The sequence below is a fragment of the Daucus carota genome, chromosome 6 (assembly GCF_001625215.2).
Source record: "Daucus carota subsp. sativus chromosome 6, DH1 v3.0, whole genome shotgun sequence".
NCBI lineage: Eukaryota > Viridiplantae > Streptophyta > Magnoliopsida > Apiales > Apiaceae > Daucus > Daucus carota.
This window is the reverse complement of record NC_030386.2, coordinates 34,100,286-34,116,122: the sequence shown is the minus strand read 5'-3', so window position 1 is coordinate 34,116,122 and position 15,837 is coordinate 34,100,286. Positions and strand designations below refer to the sequence as shown.

Below are 15,837 nucleotides of genomic sequence, written 5' to 3'. Positions count from 1 at the left end.
GTGAGGGTGTCATTACAAGGAATAAAGCAAGGCTTGTGGCAAAAGGGTATTCACAACAGGAAGGTATTGATTATGATGAGACATTTGCTCCAGTTGCAAGATTGGAGGCAATCAGAATCTTTCTGGCCTATGCTGCTCACAAGAAATTCAAAGTATTTCAGATGGATGTCAAGAGTGCTTTTCTAAATGGAAAACTGGATGAAGAGGTATATGTTGAACAACCTCCAGGATTTGTGGATCCAAAACATCCAGACTATGTCTACAGGTTGGACAAAGCACTTTATGGACTAAAGCAGGCTCCAAGGGCATGGTATGAAACTCTGGCTCAATTTCTTCTTGAAAGTGGATTTACTAGAGGTACCATAGATAAAACCCTGTTTTATTTAAATCATGGTAATGATCTGCTTTTAGTTCAAATCTATGTTGATGACATTATTTTTGGCTCCACTAATGCTAAACTCTGTCAAAGATTTGCCAAGCTCATGCAGTCTAGGTACCAAATGAGCATGATGGGGGAACTCAGCTATTTTCTAGGTTTACAAGTTAAACAGACTGAAGATGGGATTTTTATAAATCAAGCCAAGTATACCAGAAATCTTTTGAAGAAATTTGGTATGCAAGACAGTTCAGCTGCAACTACTCCTATGGCAACAGCAACCAAACTAGACAGAGATACTGGTGCATCAGTGGATATCACAAACTACAGAGGAATGATTGGATCTTTGCTTTATCTGACTGCAAGTAGACCAGACATTATGTATGCAACATGTCTATGTGCAAGATTTCAGGCAGATCCAAGAGAGCCTCATCTGATTGCAGTAAAGAGGATATTCAGATATCTCAAGGGTACCACATCATTGGGATTATGGTATCCTAGAGAATCAGATTTTAATCTAATTGGATACTCTGATGCAGATTTTGCAGGTTGCAAAATTGACAGGAAAAGCACAAGTGGGAGTTGTCAATTTCTGGGTGGAAGACTGGTCTCTTGGTATAGCAAGAAACAAAAGTCAATCTCAACATCAACAGCAGAATCAGAGTATATAGCTGCAGGCAGCTGCTGTGCTCAAATTCTTTGGATGAAGAATCAACTGTTGGACTATGGGTTATCCTTTTCTAAAATTCCTATTTATTGTGATAACCAAAGTGCTATTGCTATGACAGGAAACCCAGTTCAACATTCTCTGACAAAGCACATCAGCATAAGATACCATTTTATAAGGGAGCATGTAGAGGAAGGAACCATTGAACTTCACTTTGTTCCTACTGAACAGCAGCTAGCAGATATATTCACCAAACCACTAAGTGAAGCAACCTTTACTAGGTTGGTGAATGAGCTAGGAATGATATCAGGAACTGAGTAAACATACTGGTCAGACCTTTCAAATTTCAATTTTCAAATTACCATATGTATTGCTCACAAATATTGCCTTGACATACTCTGATTGTTAAACACTGATGACATTCTCTGATGATATACTCTGTGTGATATACTCTGATGATATTCTCTGATCGTCATTCTCTGACGATATTCTCTGATGTTTGTAAACTCTGAATCTTGATTAATAATCTCTTTTTTACTTCTCTGAGAAAACAAACCTGTGAAGATACTATGAAGCATGATATGAATTAGTAATCATGAATCTCAGTTCAGTTCTTTAATCCTGATCTCAATTTTGTGCTACTATTTTACACTATATGCATGTTGATATCATTGAGACTCTATTACTTCACATATCTTAATTATAAGTGAGACTGATTAATCTGCATTTTCTCTCAGTAAAATTAGACAGTGATTATAAACTCTGATGCTATATAAATACCCCTGCAAATAAGCACAGTACTCCTTTGAGATCTTAGATGTCTATATGGCAGTGATTGGAAAGACCCAAACACTTACTGGTATTAAGTAATTGCCAAGATTTTATAATCTATGGTGACCAGTCACAATCTCTGATTACTGGAGAAATACTGTTGCAAAATAATAATTTAAAGGTCGTGATTCATTTACACTGAAAAGCGTCCTTGAAAAAAAAAAAAAAAAAAAAGGGTTTGGTTTATTTTATATTTCTCCATCAGAGTATATCGTCTGTCTATGTCTTGAGAGTTTGAATAAATTATTCTTGTCTACCTTATAATTACGAAATTGTGAAATTCTCTAGTCTCTGATGTAATATGTTAAATCACACACATTATTTCACAAGCACATTATTGAGCTATGGATTCTATGACAAACTCTGATTTATTGATGAATATTCTGAAAATAATGTCTTTATTCTGAGGTACTTAGAAATTTATTTTCTTTGATAAAAATCTCAGAGTTTAAAATTCGAGAGATTTCATCTTGATTTTTAATATCTTGTACATTACAGGAGTTCAAATATTCAGAGAATATGAAAGGAGTATTTCAAACGGGTGTATCGTTAGTGGGTTTGCATGAAAAACATTTTCATAGGAGAACGTGTAATTAGCAGTTACTACCGCACATGTTTTACTGCGCTCATGATTATTACTCTCGTTTCTCTATCCCACTAACATTCAACTACCAGTTAAAATCTGACAGGTGTCCAAGTGAACACAGAAGCCAAGCGTGTACAGCTAAACAAAATCTGAAGAGTTTATCATCAGATTTTATTGCTTCTTCTTCACTTTTACACTTAATCTTTACACACAAACTCTTGCTCTCTTTTCTCTGAAATTCAAATCTTCTCACACACATTTTCTCAAACACATATCTCTACTCACAATCTCTGATATAATGGCAACTACTACATTCACCCATGCAGGTGTGGACTTTGTCCCCAATAACTATGCAGCCATCCTTGACACTGCTGAAGCCCCAAGGGACTATCACCCTTTCCAGCGCTTCTTGGCACAGAGTGCTCTAGCCACAGCCCTTACAGCTCCTGCCAGACTCTCTGGTAGTCAGATTATAACTTTTTGGAGGACGGGTCATTATGATAATGGTGGTACAGATGGATCTCCATCCATTGTATTCTCTTACGAAGGAGAGGAGTATGCTGTCACTCCAGCCACAGTCCGTCAAGCTCTTAACCTACCTGAACGTTCAAATTACATCACACATGGCGAGGCAAATCTAAGAGTCATGATGACTGACTTGGGCTACTATGACTCTCTGGACAAATTGGGCCAACTGAAGCGTCCTGGACTAAGGAAGGAATGGAGTTTCTTCTTTGATTGCATAACCAGGGCTTTCCAGAAGAAATCCACCAACTGGGATGCAATACCCATGGACATGCTACAAATTGGGTATTCTCTGATCTATTCTACTAATTTTGATTATGGTAGATTAGTTATTAGAAATATTGGTGAGAGAATGAATGAAAATCGTAAAGTTATCTATTTCTCTCGATTTTGCCAATTATTGTTCAATGCATCTGTTGGAGAGGTAGCATTTGATGATGAGATCAGACCTTTTAAGTTGCATAAAAGGGCTTTCAAAGATCTCATCTCTAAAGATGAAAAGAGGCCAGTTCTCAGGCCGTTACAAATTCCAGCTCAAATTAGAGATAGACTGAACATGCCTCCAGCAGATCAACAATCTACAGTCTCTTCTCAAGCACCCAGAACTTCTGCATCCAAGTCCAAATGGACTGCAAAGTCTGATGCAGCCCCTTCTACTGCAAAAAGAACAAGAACCTCTGTTGCTACACATGTTCTGAAACCAAACACTGATGAGCAGACAAACACTGATGAGCCAGTAAACTCTGAGGCTCATTTAAACTCTGAGGCTCATTTAAACTCTGACCCTCAAATAAACTCTGAGACTCCTGTCCACCCTGAAGCTGCTTCTCCTCCAAAGCAGAAAAGAAGGAGGCTTGTTGCAGCATATGAATATGATGATTTGGAACCCACTCCTACAACAGCATCTGAACCTGTTCAAGCCAGTCCACAGAAGCCAGCCAGATTCAAGAGAAGGGCTCAAAAGCCTGCAAGAGCAAAAATTCCAATCACTGAAATCACAGATTTCACTCTTGAGGAAGAGCAAGTACCATCCACCACTCTACCAGAATCTTCTCAAGCTCTGATGGTACTTCCTCTTCAGGCTGTTCCAATCTCTGATGGTGCTACAGCATCTTCTACTTCATCTGAAGTAGATGAAGAAATTATTTGTAAGGAGCAAGCTACAGCTGAAACTGAAACAGCAATGTCTGATCCCAAATCTCCAATATCTGATCATGGAACCCAAACTCCAATTCCTAAATCTCCAGTGATGATTCCTCAATCTCCAATGAAGATTCCTGAGGGTGCCATAGTTCATGACACAGCTCCAGAAAACTACAGGTCTGATGTAGTTGATGAATCTGACCAAGTAGCTTTGGAAGCTCTACAGTCTCTTGCTCAGACTGGTGAAGCATCTATCAAATCACAGTCTGAAGCTCAAGAAAAATCTGCTCAAGACACTGTGGAGAAAGTTGCTGATCCTGTTGATGATGATGACAAAGCAAACTCTGATACTGAGGATGATGACAGTTCAGATACTGACAAAGATGAAGATGATGGAGTCCCTCTGACCCAACAGAAGTGGGAGTCTACTAGTCAGTACAATGCAAGGCTACAAACTCTGAACACAGACTCTGTGCCACTTCCCAGGGATCTTCAGGTTGATCCACCAAATGAAGTCTGGGATAAACTCTGGTTGAGCCATCAACATTCTCTGGAGCCACCTAAAGCTGAAGAATTTCTATCTATGGCAGAGAATAAAATCTCAAACTCTGATGTTATGTCAAGCCTCAAAGGCACAATTCTATATCTGAAGACATTTCATCCTGCTCATGCCCAGACATCTAAATCAATAGATGGTCTAAGAACAGAGGTTGCTAATATCAAGGAAACAAATGAGCTGGAGAAGAAAAGAACTATAATCCCTCTGAGAGATAATGTTCAGAAGCTGGTGACTGCCAATGAATCTCTGGACAAGAGGATGACCCTGATTGAATCTACTCAAGAAAGGATGTCCAAACAGCTTGAAGCCATCCAATCATCACTTTCTCTGATCACATCCATACTGATTCCTGATGAGGATGATGTCAAAAAGGGGGAGAGAGTAGCTCAAGTCAAATGCAAGTCTACCACTCAAACTCTGAAGAGAAAGAAGAAGGATGATGATGATGATGCTGATGACTTCACAAAGCACAAGAGATTTCAAGCAGGGACTGGTGGAAGAGTTTCAAACTCTGACAGTCAAAAACAATCTAAGCAAAGCACAAAGTCTGCTCCAACACATACTGTCACATCTGGATCAAAGCACAGACCAGTGGCTGGATCAGATAAACCATTGACTGATGAAGAGCTTGCTAGATTGGTTTTTGAACAAGAAAATCCAGAAGCAAATTTGGATTTGGAGTTGATTGCTGCAGAGGAAGCTGAGCTGAAAAAGGAACATATTGAAGCTATAAAATCTGGAAAGATCCAAAAGCCTGCAAAGTCAACTACAAAGCCAAAAGAAAAAGGAATACTGATCAAGGAAGCTACTGTTGCTGATCAGAGTTTACCAGTCAAAAAGGTATACTCTGAAGATGAATACACCTCCAAGGGTAAAAGCAAAGTAGATGAACATCTGGAGAAAGGCTGGGATAAAAAGAAGTCTACAACCTCTGACAAGGATCAAGTTGTAAAGGAAAAGAAGACAGAAGTTGCAATCTCTGACAAAGCTCATGTTGCAGAACCCCAAAAAGAAAGATTAACCTCTGACATAGCTCAAGTTAATAAGAATGCAAAGACAGACACAACCTCTGACAAAGCTCAAGCTGTGTTCAAACCAACAACAACCCCACTGGCTGGATTTGCAAAGCCTACTCTGATGACTGAGATAAGCTTTGAAAAGGGCTCAATTCAACCAATCTCTCATCGAAAGGCAGGAAGAGATAAAGGAGGACTGGGATCCAAATATGAAAAATTTGATCAGAGTATAGGATCAAGACCAGATGACCCCTCATCTCTCTGTGCTCCCAAGACTGGAGTATTGCAAGACAAAATGGATAAACTTGATTCAGTTCAGTTGGTGAAGAATGACAGAGGAGATAATATTCTTATCTACTTCATGTCTGATGGAACAGTGTTTAGAGTACTTGAAGCAGATCTCTATGCTAAACACTGGGAGGAATTGAGATATGTATCATACATATTTCAAGTGAAAAACAAGTCAGGACAACACATCTCCAACCTGCTTAAAGATCAAATCAGAAGAAAGATGGGTATTACAGGGAACAAAAATGCTGGACCTTTCATTCCCAAATACCTCAATCATAAAGGACAGCTGGTGGAGATGAAGAAAAATTCAGCAAAGATTGAAACAATAGGTGGAATCAGAACTCTTGCATTTAATGAAGAGTCTGATAAAGCTTACAATATCAGGCTGGATAGGGACTTGAAGAAGAACAAGATCTATGATCTCAGAGCTGCAATTTATCAAACTGGAGTTTCAGATCCAGAACTGAGAGAGATCAAGAGGCAAATGATTACAGTGCTTGAAGAAGCTGAGAAAGAACTCCTCAGAGAGTATCTAAAGACAGCAAATGGTGTCTATGCAGCTAAGGAGTAAAGTATCTGTAAGTGTTAAAAGTTTTCTGTTATAATTAGTTAAACTCTGTTGCATTTGACTTATTTGTTTTGACATCATCAATTATCTGTTAACTTGCACATAACTTATTTATGCACAAGTTGGGGGAGATTGTTAGATATAATTGATGATTACTAATGTTCTTAAAGTTTGTTTTAGAACAGGAATCATCAGAGTTTAAACTGGAAGCTGATCAGAGTTTAGCAAAGTCTGACAGAGTTTAATAAAGTCTGATCAGAGTTTACATAGTCAAGACTCGTCAGAGTTTACACGTGGAAAGAGCTCAGAAGCGGATATACTTCAAGGAAGGATAGAGGCTGAGGAGTGATTTGCTGACTATGGAAACTAAACAGAAAACTGGAGCAATCTTTGATTGATAGATTTATTAGCTGATTTATAGGATATCAAATCAGAGATTGATTTTGTAACTGTGTCTATATAAACACAGATTAGGGTTACTCTATAGGAGTTGAGTTATCGAGTACATTATTAAGAACCCTAGCAGCTCTTAGTGATACAATATAAATCACTGAGAGAGTTTTTGTAACTATTAAAGCTTTGTGAATATAAGAGTTTATTGCCTTCAATCTCTTATATTGTCATTCTGTGTTACAGATTGTGATCACTATATCATATTATATAGTGAGTTTATAGGACCTAACATATATTAATACATAAGAACTACAGATATGCGATGTTGCAGTCAATCTTGCAAGCTTATCCAAGATAAATTAGAAGTAGATGAGGCAAACTTGCTAAACCTGAGCAAATCTTTGCTTGAAATAATCATAAAGCATGTGTGACTTCTGCGATAGTATTGCCAATGGAGCATCATCGCCCATGCAGAATGTAGGCTCCTTCCCTTGTGAAGCCATAGATTCAATAACCATTTGGACGTCTTCACTGGAGTACCCATGTGCTCTGTTTACATATAAAAGAATTATAATATTTGAGATGGCAAGTATTGCGAAGTGCAGTTAAAGTTTAAATGGATTGCTGTGAATTATTGTCAATCATCTTAAAAAGATAGACCATTCATTAGTGGGTATCAACAGATTAAACTCACTGATCATCAAATCAGAATAGTAAAGAGAAAATGATTTCATGTTACTGAAACCACTATAAAAAAATCATGAAAGATAGACATTTCATTAGTGGGTATCCAACCATTAAACTTGGTGATCATCAAATCAGAATATTAAAGTGAAAAAACTATTGACATCTCAGTGATTTCATGTTGTTGAAACCATTATAAAAAACTGACGAACTTTTTCTTTCGAAAAGAATTAATTAAAGAACCCATTGCAAGAAATAACTGGCCTGATTACAAATTTGATTTTAGCCCCGAAAAATGCATGCTAAAAGAGATTTTATGATTTACAATCCCGATCTAATACTAAAACTTCTGCTTACAAGATAATAATGCACAACTTCTACATTTAACTCAACATCTAATTATTTGATATAATTACAGTCATAAACCAAACAGATTTATCCCAAGGAATATTTCATAAACTATTCCCCCCACTCCCAAAATTAATTTACACAGGTGATGACAAGAATTACATGTGCATAGCCCCTACATGCATATAACTAATATAAGCAAAGTTAAATGAAGATATAATTTGAAAATCTTACTGTTGCCGTCTTAGTATTGTTTCACTCTCCATAGTGCTTGTCGATAGAAACTTTCTAGCCTCCAGGGATCGCATATTTTCAGTCAACCACTTCCCATAGGGAAGGGATGATGCAACACGTTTCTTAACCTCCGTATTCTCATAAACCTGTTATTTTTTGAAATATAAAATCAGAATGCAACATATGACATATCAATGAAATATTCCAAGAGATGAGTGGTAAACATTGTGAACCAAAATATACAGAGTTATATGCCTGACAACCACTTTACGAGAATTTAATCACCTAGTTCTGATGTCCGCTTTTTAACATTAAAGTTAAGGTTCAAGGTAAAAGTTGAAAAAAAATGAAAATCTTAATCATCAATTAACTGAACTATTATAACGTATATTAGGTAAGCAGAATCAGTTAGAAAGCCGGAATTAGTTGACGTCACTACACATTGTGACACTTTCCTTCCTTAAAGAGAAATTAATAAAAAGAAATTATAATCATAAGAAAACTGTATTTCAAATATAGATGGTGACCAAGAAAAGACAAGCAGATACCTACATACATACAAAACCACTTGATGTTCAAAAGACATGGCATCACATTGCCGAATAATAAATTTTACACAACTTTGCGGATGTACATGCTAAGAAAAAGGTGAAATTGAATGGTTTTAAATAGAAATTTTGGATTCACAGGATTGTTTGATGTTGAATCCGTATGACAAAATATTGTGTGTTACGTTTTAGCTCCTACAAAAAAGCAATACTGAAGCTTTTGTGCAACCCAACAGAACAACTGTAAGCATATTGCAGTGTATACAAAGAAGTTAAAAACCATGATAATCAAATAAAAACATAGAGAAACAAGCATATTCCCCAAGGAACAGGAAAATATTTATGTACACACCTGACCACTTGTTAAATCAGCTGTTATCATCATTCCTGGACCTAGCCGCCCTTTCATTATAACTTTCGACTCATCCATGGGGACAACACCAACCTAGATTAATATGAAAAAGTATGATTAAATCAAGAATATTACAATAGCACGTCAGATGTTATATAAGGCAAGCATGCTTCCAAAATTGCTACAACATATTAAATCTTCACCATCAAAATGAAGCAGAAACAAAATCATCTCAGCAAGAGTTTGAGAAAAAATAAATCAGATGTTGTCTAAGGTCTAAACCATTAATGTTTTTGAACTTTCCCAATATAATGTTTTTGAACTTTACAAGGCATTTCCCATACAACCTTTCCAAAGATTGGGAACTTGCACTGCCTTAAATATTCTGTTTCTAGTTATAGGTAGGAGGAATCGTCAGATTTCTAATATAATCTCTTGGTACTTGAGCAAGATTCTTCTACAAGGTAAAAGTCTGTTTTGAGTAAGATTATTATATGCACCATTCACCAAACCTTTGCTAGTGATTAATAATCTTTTGTACATAATGTTTTGTACAAGTACCACTTAATTATTAGTTATTCATGTCCAAAAATTTAACGCAGGTTCGATGAAAAATAAAATCTTTTAGTCTTAGCAAACTCCATTAAACTTGACTTCATCTTGCAACACCAACTCAACCAAACTTATGGAGTAGATTGCAGGTCGCCGTGGCCCCACAATACGATAAAGAAGTATTAATATTTAATAATGTAATTCAATAAGGAAACAACCAAAAAGGAAGAAAAAGAAATTCATGATCTATGCTTAGGTTGTATAGGGCTTTAATGATTTTGACATAAAAGTAAATTATATTAGATGATGTCACCAGACACACCTCAGATGCAACATAAACGACATTGTCTATTGTCCGCCAATATCTCGCAGGACGAAGTCCATTCCGATCAAGACAGGCGCCTACTGTTTTTCCATCACTGTTATTAAAAGAATTGAGGAATCAGGAGAAATTTAAAAAAAAATTAGAGTCCAAGTTTTAGGCTAAGAAAAAGAAAACACACATTTAGCTGTTTTTAAAAAAAGAATCATTCTTCCAGTATTCGTAATTAAAAAAGGCCATTTGGGATGACATTAATGTTTAATGTGGAGGACAATAAATAATTGTTTTCTTTGTATTCGGTATGTTTGCTCAGTCCATCCTAGTGAGCATTTCAAGTGGTTGAATTTTCAATTAAAGTTCTATATTTGCACATCTTACAAAATATAAACATAATTTCTTGGAATTTCAGATATGCAATTTCTTTATAGATTACTGGTAGCATCAAAAGCTAATACTGAAACTTTTACCTAAACAAGAGTAAGGCAGGTCCATCCCAAGCCTCCATTTGACCTTTGTAATAATCATAAAAATCAGCAACCTGAAACAAAGGTAGATGATGTTTGTTCACTTTAGGAATCCTACGTATGATACATTCAACAAAGAATAAGAATATTCGAGCGAGCAACAGGTGCAAACAGTACAATAATAATATTATATTGACAGCAAATTAATACAGCAATAAAAATAAAATGTAACTTTGTGCTAAGGGTATATCATGGAAACTACTTGGCTGACATTAAAATTTAACAAGAATACCTCAGGATATTTTATTGTCAAAGTTGGATGATTCTTGTATGCCTCTGGAACCAGGATCATCAAAGCTTCCTCAGAAGTGCGGCCACTTCTAAGCAACAACTTGACAGAATAAGAATGAACAGCATTAGCCAGCAGAAAACTAGAAAAAAATGATGCTGCGACCGAGGAAAAGAAATTTCTGCTTAGCACGTAAAATCATATAATGGCATATAGTCCCAATTTAATAAAAGAAAGAGGAAAGGTTAAGGGTAAGCAACTAAGTTAAGAAACTAATGCACCATGGTCCACAGATCAGTTTCATATCAAACCACAGGGCCCAAATATGGAAAGCTTAAACTCTATACATATCTAATTAATTGTGCTTAATTGTGGGTTAGATATTTGCACATGAGTTGATGATTGTTATGCTGAAAGCATGTTCCTGAATGAAATACTCACAAGTCACATATCAGAAACAACAAACTGATTGATAATTAATTACCTAGCCTTCTGGGGGAATGAATAGCAAGCAAAAGGATATCATTGCCTTTTTTAAAAGTTGATTTCTTATTAAAGCCAAAATCTAGCAAGGCAATATTTGTTGGGACGACAGTGACGAATGTCAGTAAGTGCCTTCAATGCTAGGTCTAAGTTGTAAGTTGTAGAGATAATGCACCTTAACTATCTAGGAAGAGACTCTGTCAAGTTGAGTCTACTAAACTTTAATATTAACGCATCATGTCCAAAGTCTAGCCCATTTAAGAAGAAACTCCTACCTCAAAAAAATTATCATTGTCTATTTCATTAAGTACATCAGTACAAGTGGACATGCATAACTGCACAACTACAGGAGCTAGAGGCAAGTTGGGTGGGGTGGGGTTGTGGAGCATGTCCATGACACAAGATTCAGAGACAAACCCACTTGTACACGTTCTTGAAGCATTACAGTAGTCTATATTAAGCCTTGCCAACAGTAGAAAGGAAAAGACCCTTATTAAAAAAAATCTAAGATATACCAAATCTCTTATGATATCATTGCCTACTTTATACATAAAAAACATATCAGAGATGCTTATCATACATATTCATTTAGTAATAAATCTTGACCATGAACTAGGAGTAATCATTGCACATCCTGTTCGAATATAAGTATCAGAATACATTTGTGATTGTATATGATTATATGCCATTTTCTTCCTCAACCAGCAAAATGCCAAAAACTTGCAAAATTGTTGTATGCATCCAGATCGTAAATATTAAAGAAGCATGCTGAACTTCTACAAATTGGGTGGCTCCATGTAACATCATTTTTAAACAGAATACAAGCATATTTGTTTCCAACATTTCATGCCTAGTCAACAAAAAGAACAGCAAAAAAACTACTATCTGCTGATGTCAGGTTCATCGTGCAAAGTTTTACATAAGAAAATAGTTGCTCACAGCGTAATATTTTTAAGAAAAATAACATCTCACTGTGATATTAATGACAATAGCAACTTTAATCAAGAATAGACATATGTATGATGGTGTCCAAGTGCACTCAACTCTTTGCAACCTTCTTTATAACTGTTGCATTACATATTATGCATAAATTATACAAAATAAATATGATAAAGTAAAGAAAGAACAGAATTAGACATGCAGTGAGAGGGGGGGAGAGGGAGGGAGGGAAAGAGGGGGGGAGAGAGAGAGAGAAGGGAGGGAGGGAGGGGGAGAGAGAGTACCTCTGCTGTGCTATCAAGATTTGCAGAGTCCGATCCTTTTGGATTGCCAAAAGGACGAATTTCATTTTCACGACCACGCCAAACAGACGCTTTCAATGAGGCTTCCCGTGATTGCATCCAGTTCAAATTTCCCTATATGACAAAATCAAATTTAATACAAGAATCAAATACAAACTAATTCAATACGCAAGACAACTCACATGGTTATATATATTGTAACCTGTATGGTGTTGATCTCCCCATTATGACCAAGTAACCTCATTGGTTGAGCAAGTGGCCATCTAGGACTAGTATTTGTGCTGTACCTCCGATGATAAATGGCAAAAGGGGTCTCATAGAGATCATTCTGGAGATCATAGTAAAATCTTCCAAGAACCTCTGAGCGCAACATCCCCTTGTAAACTATAGTCTGGTTGGACAACGAGCAGAAATACAACTCATTTCCCCAAGCTTCTGAGTTTGCCACTCTTTCAATTAATTTTCGGCAAATATACAGTTCTCTTTCAATATCATCTACATTTTCTTCATTAATAATTCTGGCGAAAACTTGTTGTATGTTTGGCATGGTTTCTCTTGCATAATAACCAACTACAGCAGTATCTACAGGTACCGGCCTCCATCCAATCACTTCAAGACCCTCTTGTTTAAAGATATTATTTATAGCTACACCAGCAAACAGATTGCCATTTAGAAGACAGTAAAATTATGTGCACTAGAGCGAAAAAACGACAGCTTAGCATATGAGAAACATGCACTCTTTAACAGATACTGCTACCAACGAATTAATGTGTGATACTTCCAAATTAGTATTATTACAATCTAACTATGCAATAAGAACAGAGTGGAAAGACCATGAGACATAAAAGAGTAGCAGGAAAGCAAGTAGTTATCAAGAAAAATTAATGTCGTGTATTGTGTATCAGTCAACATGGCCTTGTAAATAGTTTTCACGTTTATTCATTAAGTTACAAGTAGAAGTAGGAAATTCAAACAAAACATATACTAATTGTTTATGGGTTCATTATGTATCATATATCACTCTTCATACTATTAAAAGTATAACTGAGTGTTTGCATACTTTCAGTTTATCATGCAGCAAAATTACAAAAATAAGAAAATTCATACAGCATATCCCGCCAAGGTTGATATATACTGAGCTGTATATGACAACTTTCACGATAAAAATATGCTTCCCATTATTTTCGTGGTAGCCACCCCTACCCGCACACACAAAATCGTTGTGTGAAGCAAAATATACTTACTGGAAAGGAGTTAAGACAATTGTATATCATTTGTAAAGCAATCTTGATTACCAACCTGTTTTGGCAGTTTCACATTGGGCAGCGTCTCTGGGTAGAAAAACCATTCCAACACCTGTGTGCAACTTATCGAAAGGAGCAAGACCTTGTGTTTCAGCCCAGTTATTAAAAAGTCCCCAAGGAATGGAACTCATGACTCCGGAACCATCACCAGAGTCATTATCAGCTCCACAACCTCCACGGTGTTCCATGCAGCCAAGGGCAGTAAGAGCATCCTTAATTATACTATTGGATGCTTTATTCTCCAAATTAGCAATAAATCCAACTCCGCATGCCCCTCTTTCCGACAATATATCTTCCAAGTTGGCAGCCTTTAAAACAAAGAAAACCTTTTACTTCATCTCTATAGTTCCGTTTTTCGCTCTAAAAACGCATAAAGACTTGTCGGAAATTGCCAGAAACACCACAATTTAAACATGGCTAGTCTTTAATCTTTATGGCACATGCAAATAGCTCACCAATGACTTTCGCAAATTACAACTCTTACTCTAGCTTATAAGTCAACAACTCATCAGCTTAAAACTGGCTTATACGAGAATGAAATACATGTTAACTTTTTTGACGTATTTAAACGTCAAATTTTACTTAAAACTTCAGGAGTACACAAACTTATAACTTCCAAGTAAAAAAATTACTTCTAATTCGCAATTCGAATATAATCACTTCTACTAATAACTAACAATGTCAACTATGAGCACGGTTGGATAGCTCAAGTTGGGTTCGATCCTGGCTCACCCCGAGAATTTGTATAAGCCATATATTTATAAAAACAAACAATATCAACGATAAACACGAATAAATTTTGCCAAACGGAACCAAACTTGATATTAATTTTTTTTCAATAAAAACCCTAATAATTTGGACCTAAAAAACAACAACGCATACATCATATTATGAGCTCCTAATTATAAACACAGTTACATATACAGAAACGATCGAGAGAAAATATAGACCTTGCGCTCGGGATTCTCCGACTGCGTTGACGCATTTCCGAGTCTTTCGAGATCAATAACAGCTTTAATCGGCGAGAAATTCGCGCGCTTAAACTTACTAACAGCTGAAACACCAGAAGCAGCTCTAACACGGCGTCTTGATTTAGCAGACAGGCCTATAAAATCAACGAACACACAGTCTCTGTTGCTCGAAAACACGGAATTAGAGTAGAGTAGGTGCGGTATTGACTGCACAGACATGGCGAGTCAATCGTGGAAAGTAATAAACCTAGTAGTGTGTGTTTTTAATTACATGCGTGAATAATTAGAAATGCGTGTGGTTTTGAATACAGGAGTGTAGAGAGAGAAAGCGTGAGGAGAGAGAGACGGGAATCGTGTGGAGAAGGGGAGGGAATTGAGAGATGGGAATGGATTAGTGAAGATAAAAAGGAATGGAGATTCAGAACCATACACACACCAACGCCTATTCTATTCCACTCTCTCTCGGTTTATATTTCGTCTTGATTGATTGATGCTTACATGTTTGTAGCAGTAGTATTTATTTATTTTTATTTATTTTGTTCATTATGCATTACTATATTAGGCGGCTCAAGGCGAGATGTAAAGGCCAGGAGGGGTTGAGTGATCCTGATCGTACACGTGGATAATACCGTTACGAACTCAAGATCGATGTGATGTTTGTAGTAGTTGATATGGTTGGGGTTATATGGTTCATATGCACTTCAACACTTCGCTTGCTTTTGCTTTGTGTTCCCTACTTCTTCAAGGATTATTTTTTTGTATACAAGGTTAATTAAAAGCTCTGTTTATATTTTATTATTACAATTTTAAACATTTAGGTGGGATTATTGAATTTTGATTCTCATCCATGTTGAAATTATTTGAAACATAACTAAATTATAAAAATATATAAACTTTTTTTTTTGAACAGAAAGATATATAAACTTAATTATTTAGAAAAGAATATTCAAAAAGCGTCGTTATTAAAAGACTTAATTATCAAAAAAAACTATTAAACTTATGTGATTTTTTCATTTTAACCATAAAACTGTTTTTGTTGCAGAATAATGCAACTAAATAATACAAAATCTATTTGACATAACCCAATTTT

At 36.2% G+C, this 15,837-nt stretch overlaps 1 protein-coding gene across 2 annotated transcripts in view; it reads right to left on the bottom strand.

The window, feature by feature from the left end:
* Positions 1 to 15,295, bottom strand: part of LOC108226274 (ferredoxin-dependent glutamate synthase, chloroplastic) — a 34,460-nt gene extending 19,165 nt beyond the window's left edge. The window contains exons 1-10 of one of the 2 annotated variants that reach the window (XM_064079406.1): positions 14,727 to 15,295; positions 13,772 to 14,084; positions 12,675 to 13,117; positions 12,455 to 12,586; positions 10,752 to 10,850; positions 10,463 to 10,533; positions 9,996 to 10,092; positions 9,122 to 9,214; positions 8,222 to 8,367; positions 7,345 to 7,504 (exon numbers count right to left, since the gene is read on the bottom strand). In XM_064079406.1, coding sequence (XP_063935476.1) covers positions 7,345 to 7,504; positions 8,222 to 8,367; positions 9,122 to 9,214; positions 9,996 to 10,092; positions 10,463 to 10,533; positions 10,752 to 10,850; positions 12,455 to 12,586; positions 12,675 to 13,117; positions 13,772 to 14,084; positions 14,727 to 14,966 — 1,794 coding nt within the window. In that variant the 5' untranslated portion in view covers positions 14,967 to 15,295. Of the gene's footprint in view, positions 1 to 7,344; positions 7,505 to 8,221; positions 8,368 to 9,121; positions 9,215 to 9,995; positions 10,093 to 10,462; positions 10,534 to 10,751; positions 10,851 to 12,454; positions 12,587 to 12,654; positions 13,118 to 13,771; positions 14,085 to 14,726 lie in introns of those variants that run through there. The other variant, XM_064079408.1, reaches the window with a different exon arrangement.
* Between the last annotated feature and the right edge of the window lie 542 nt (positions 15,296 to 15,837).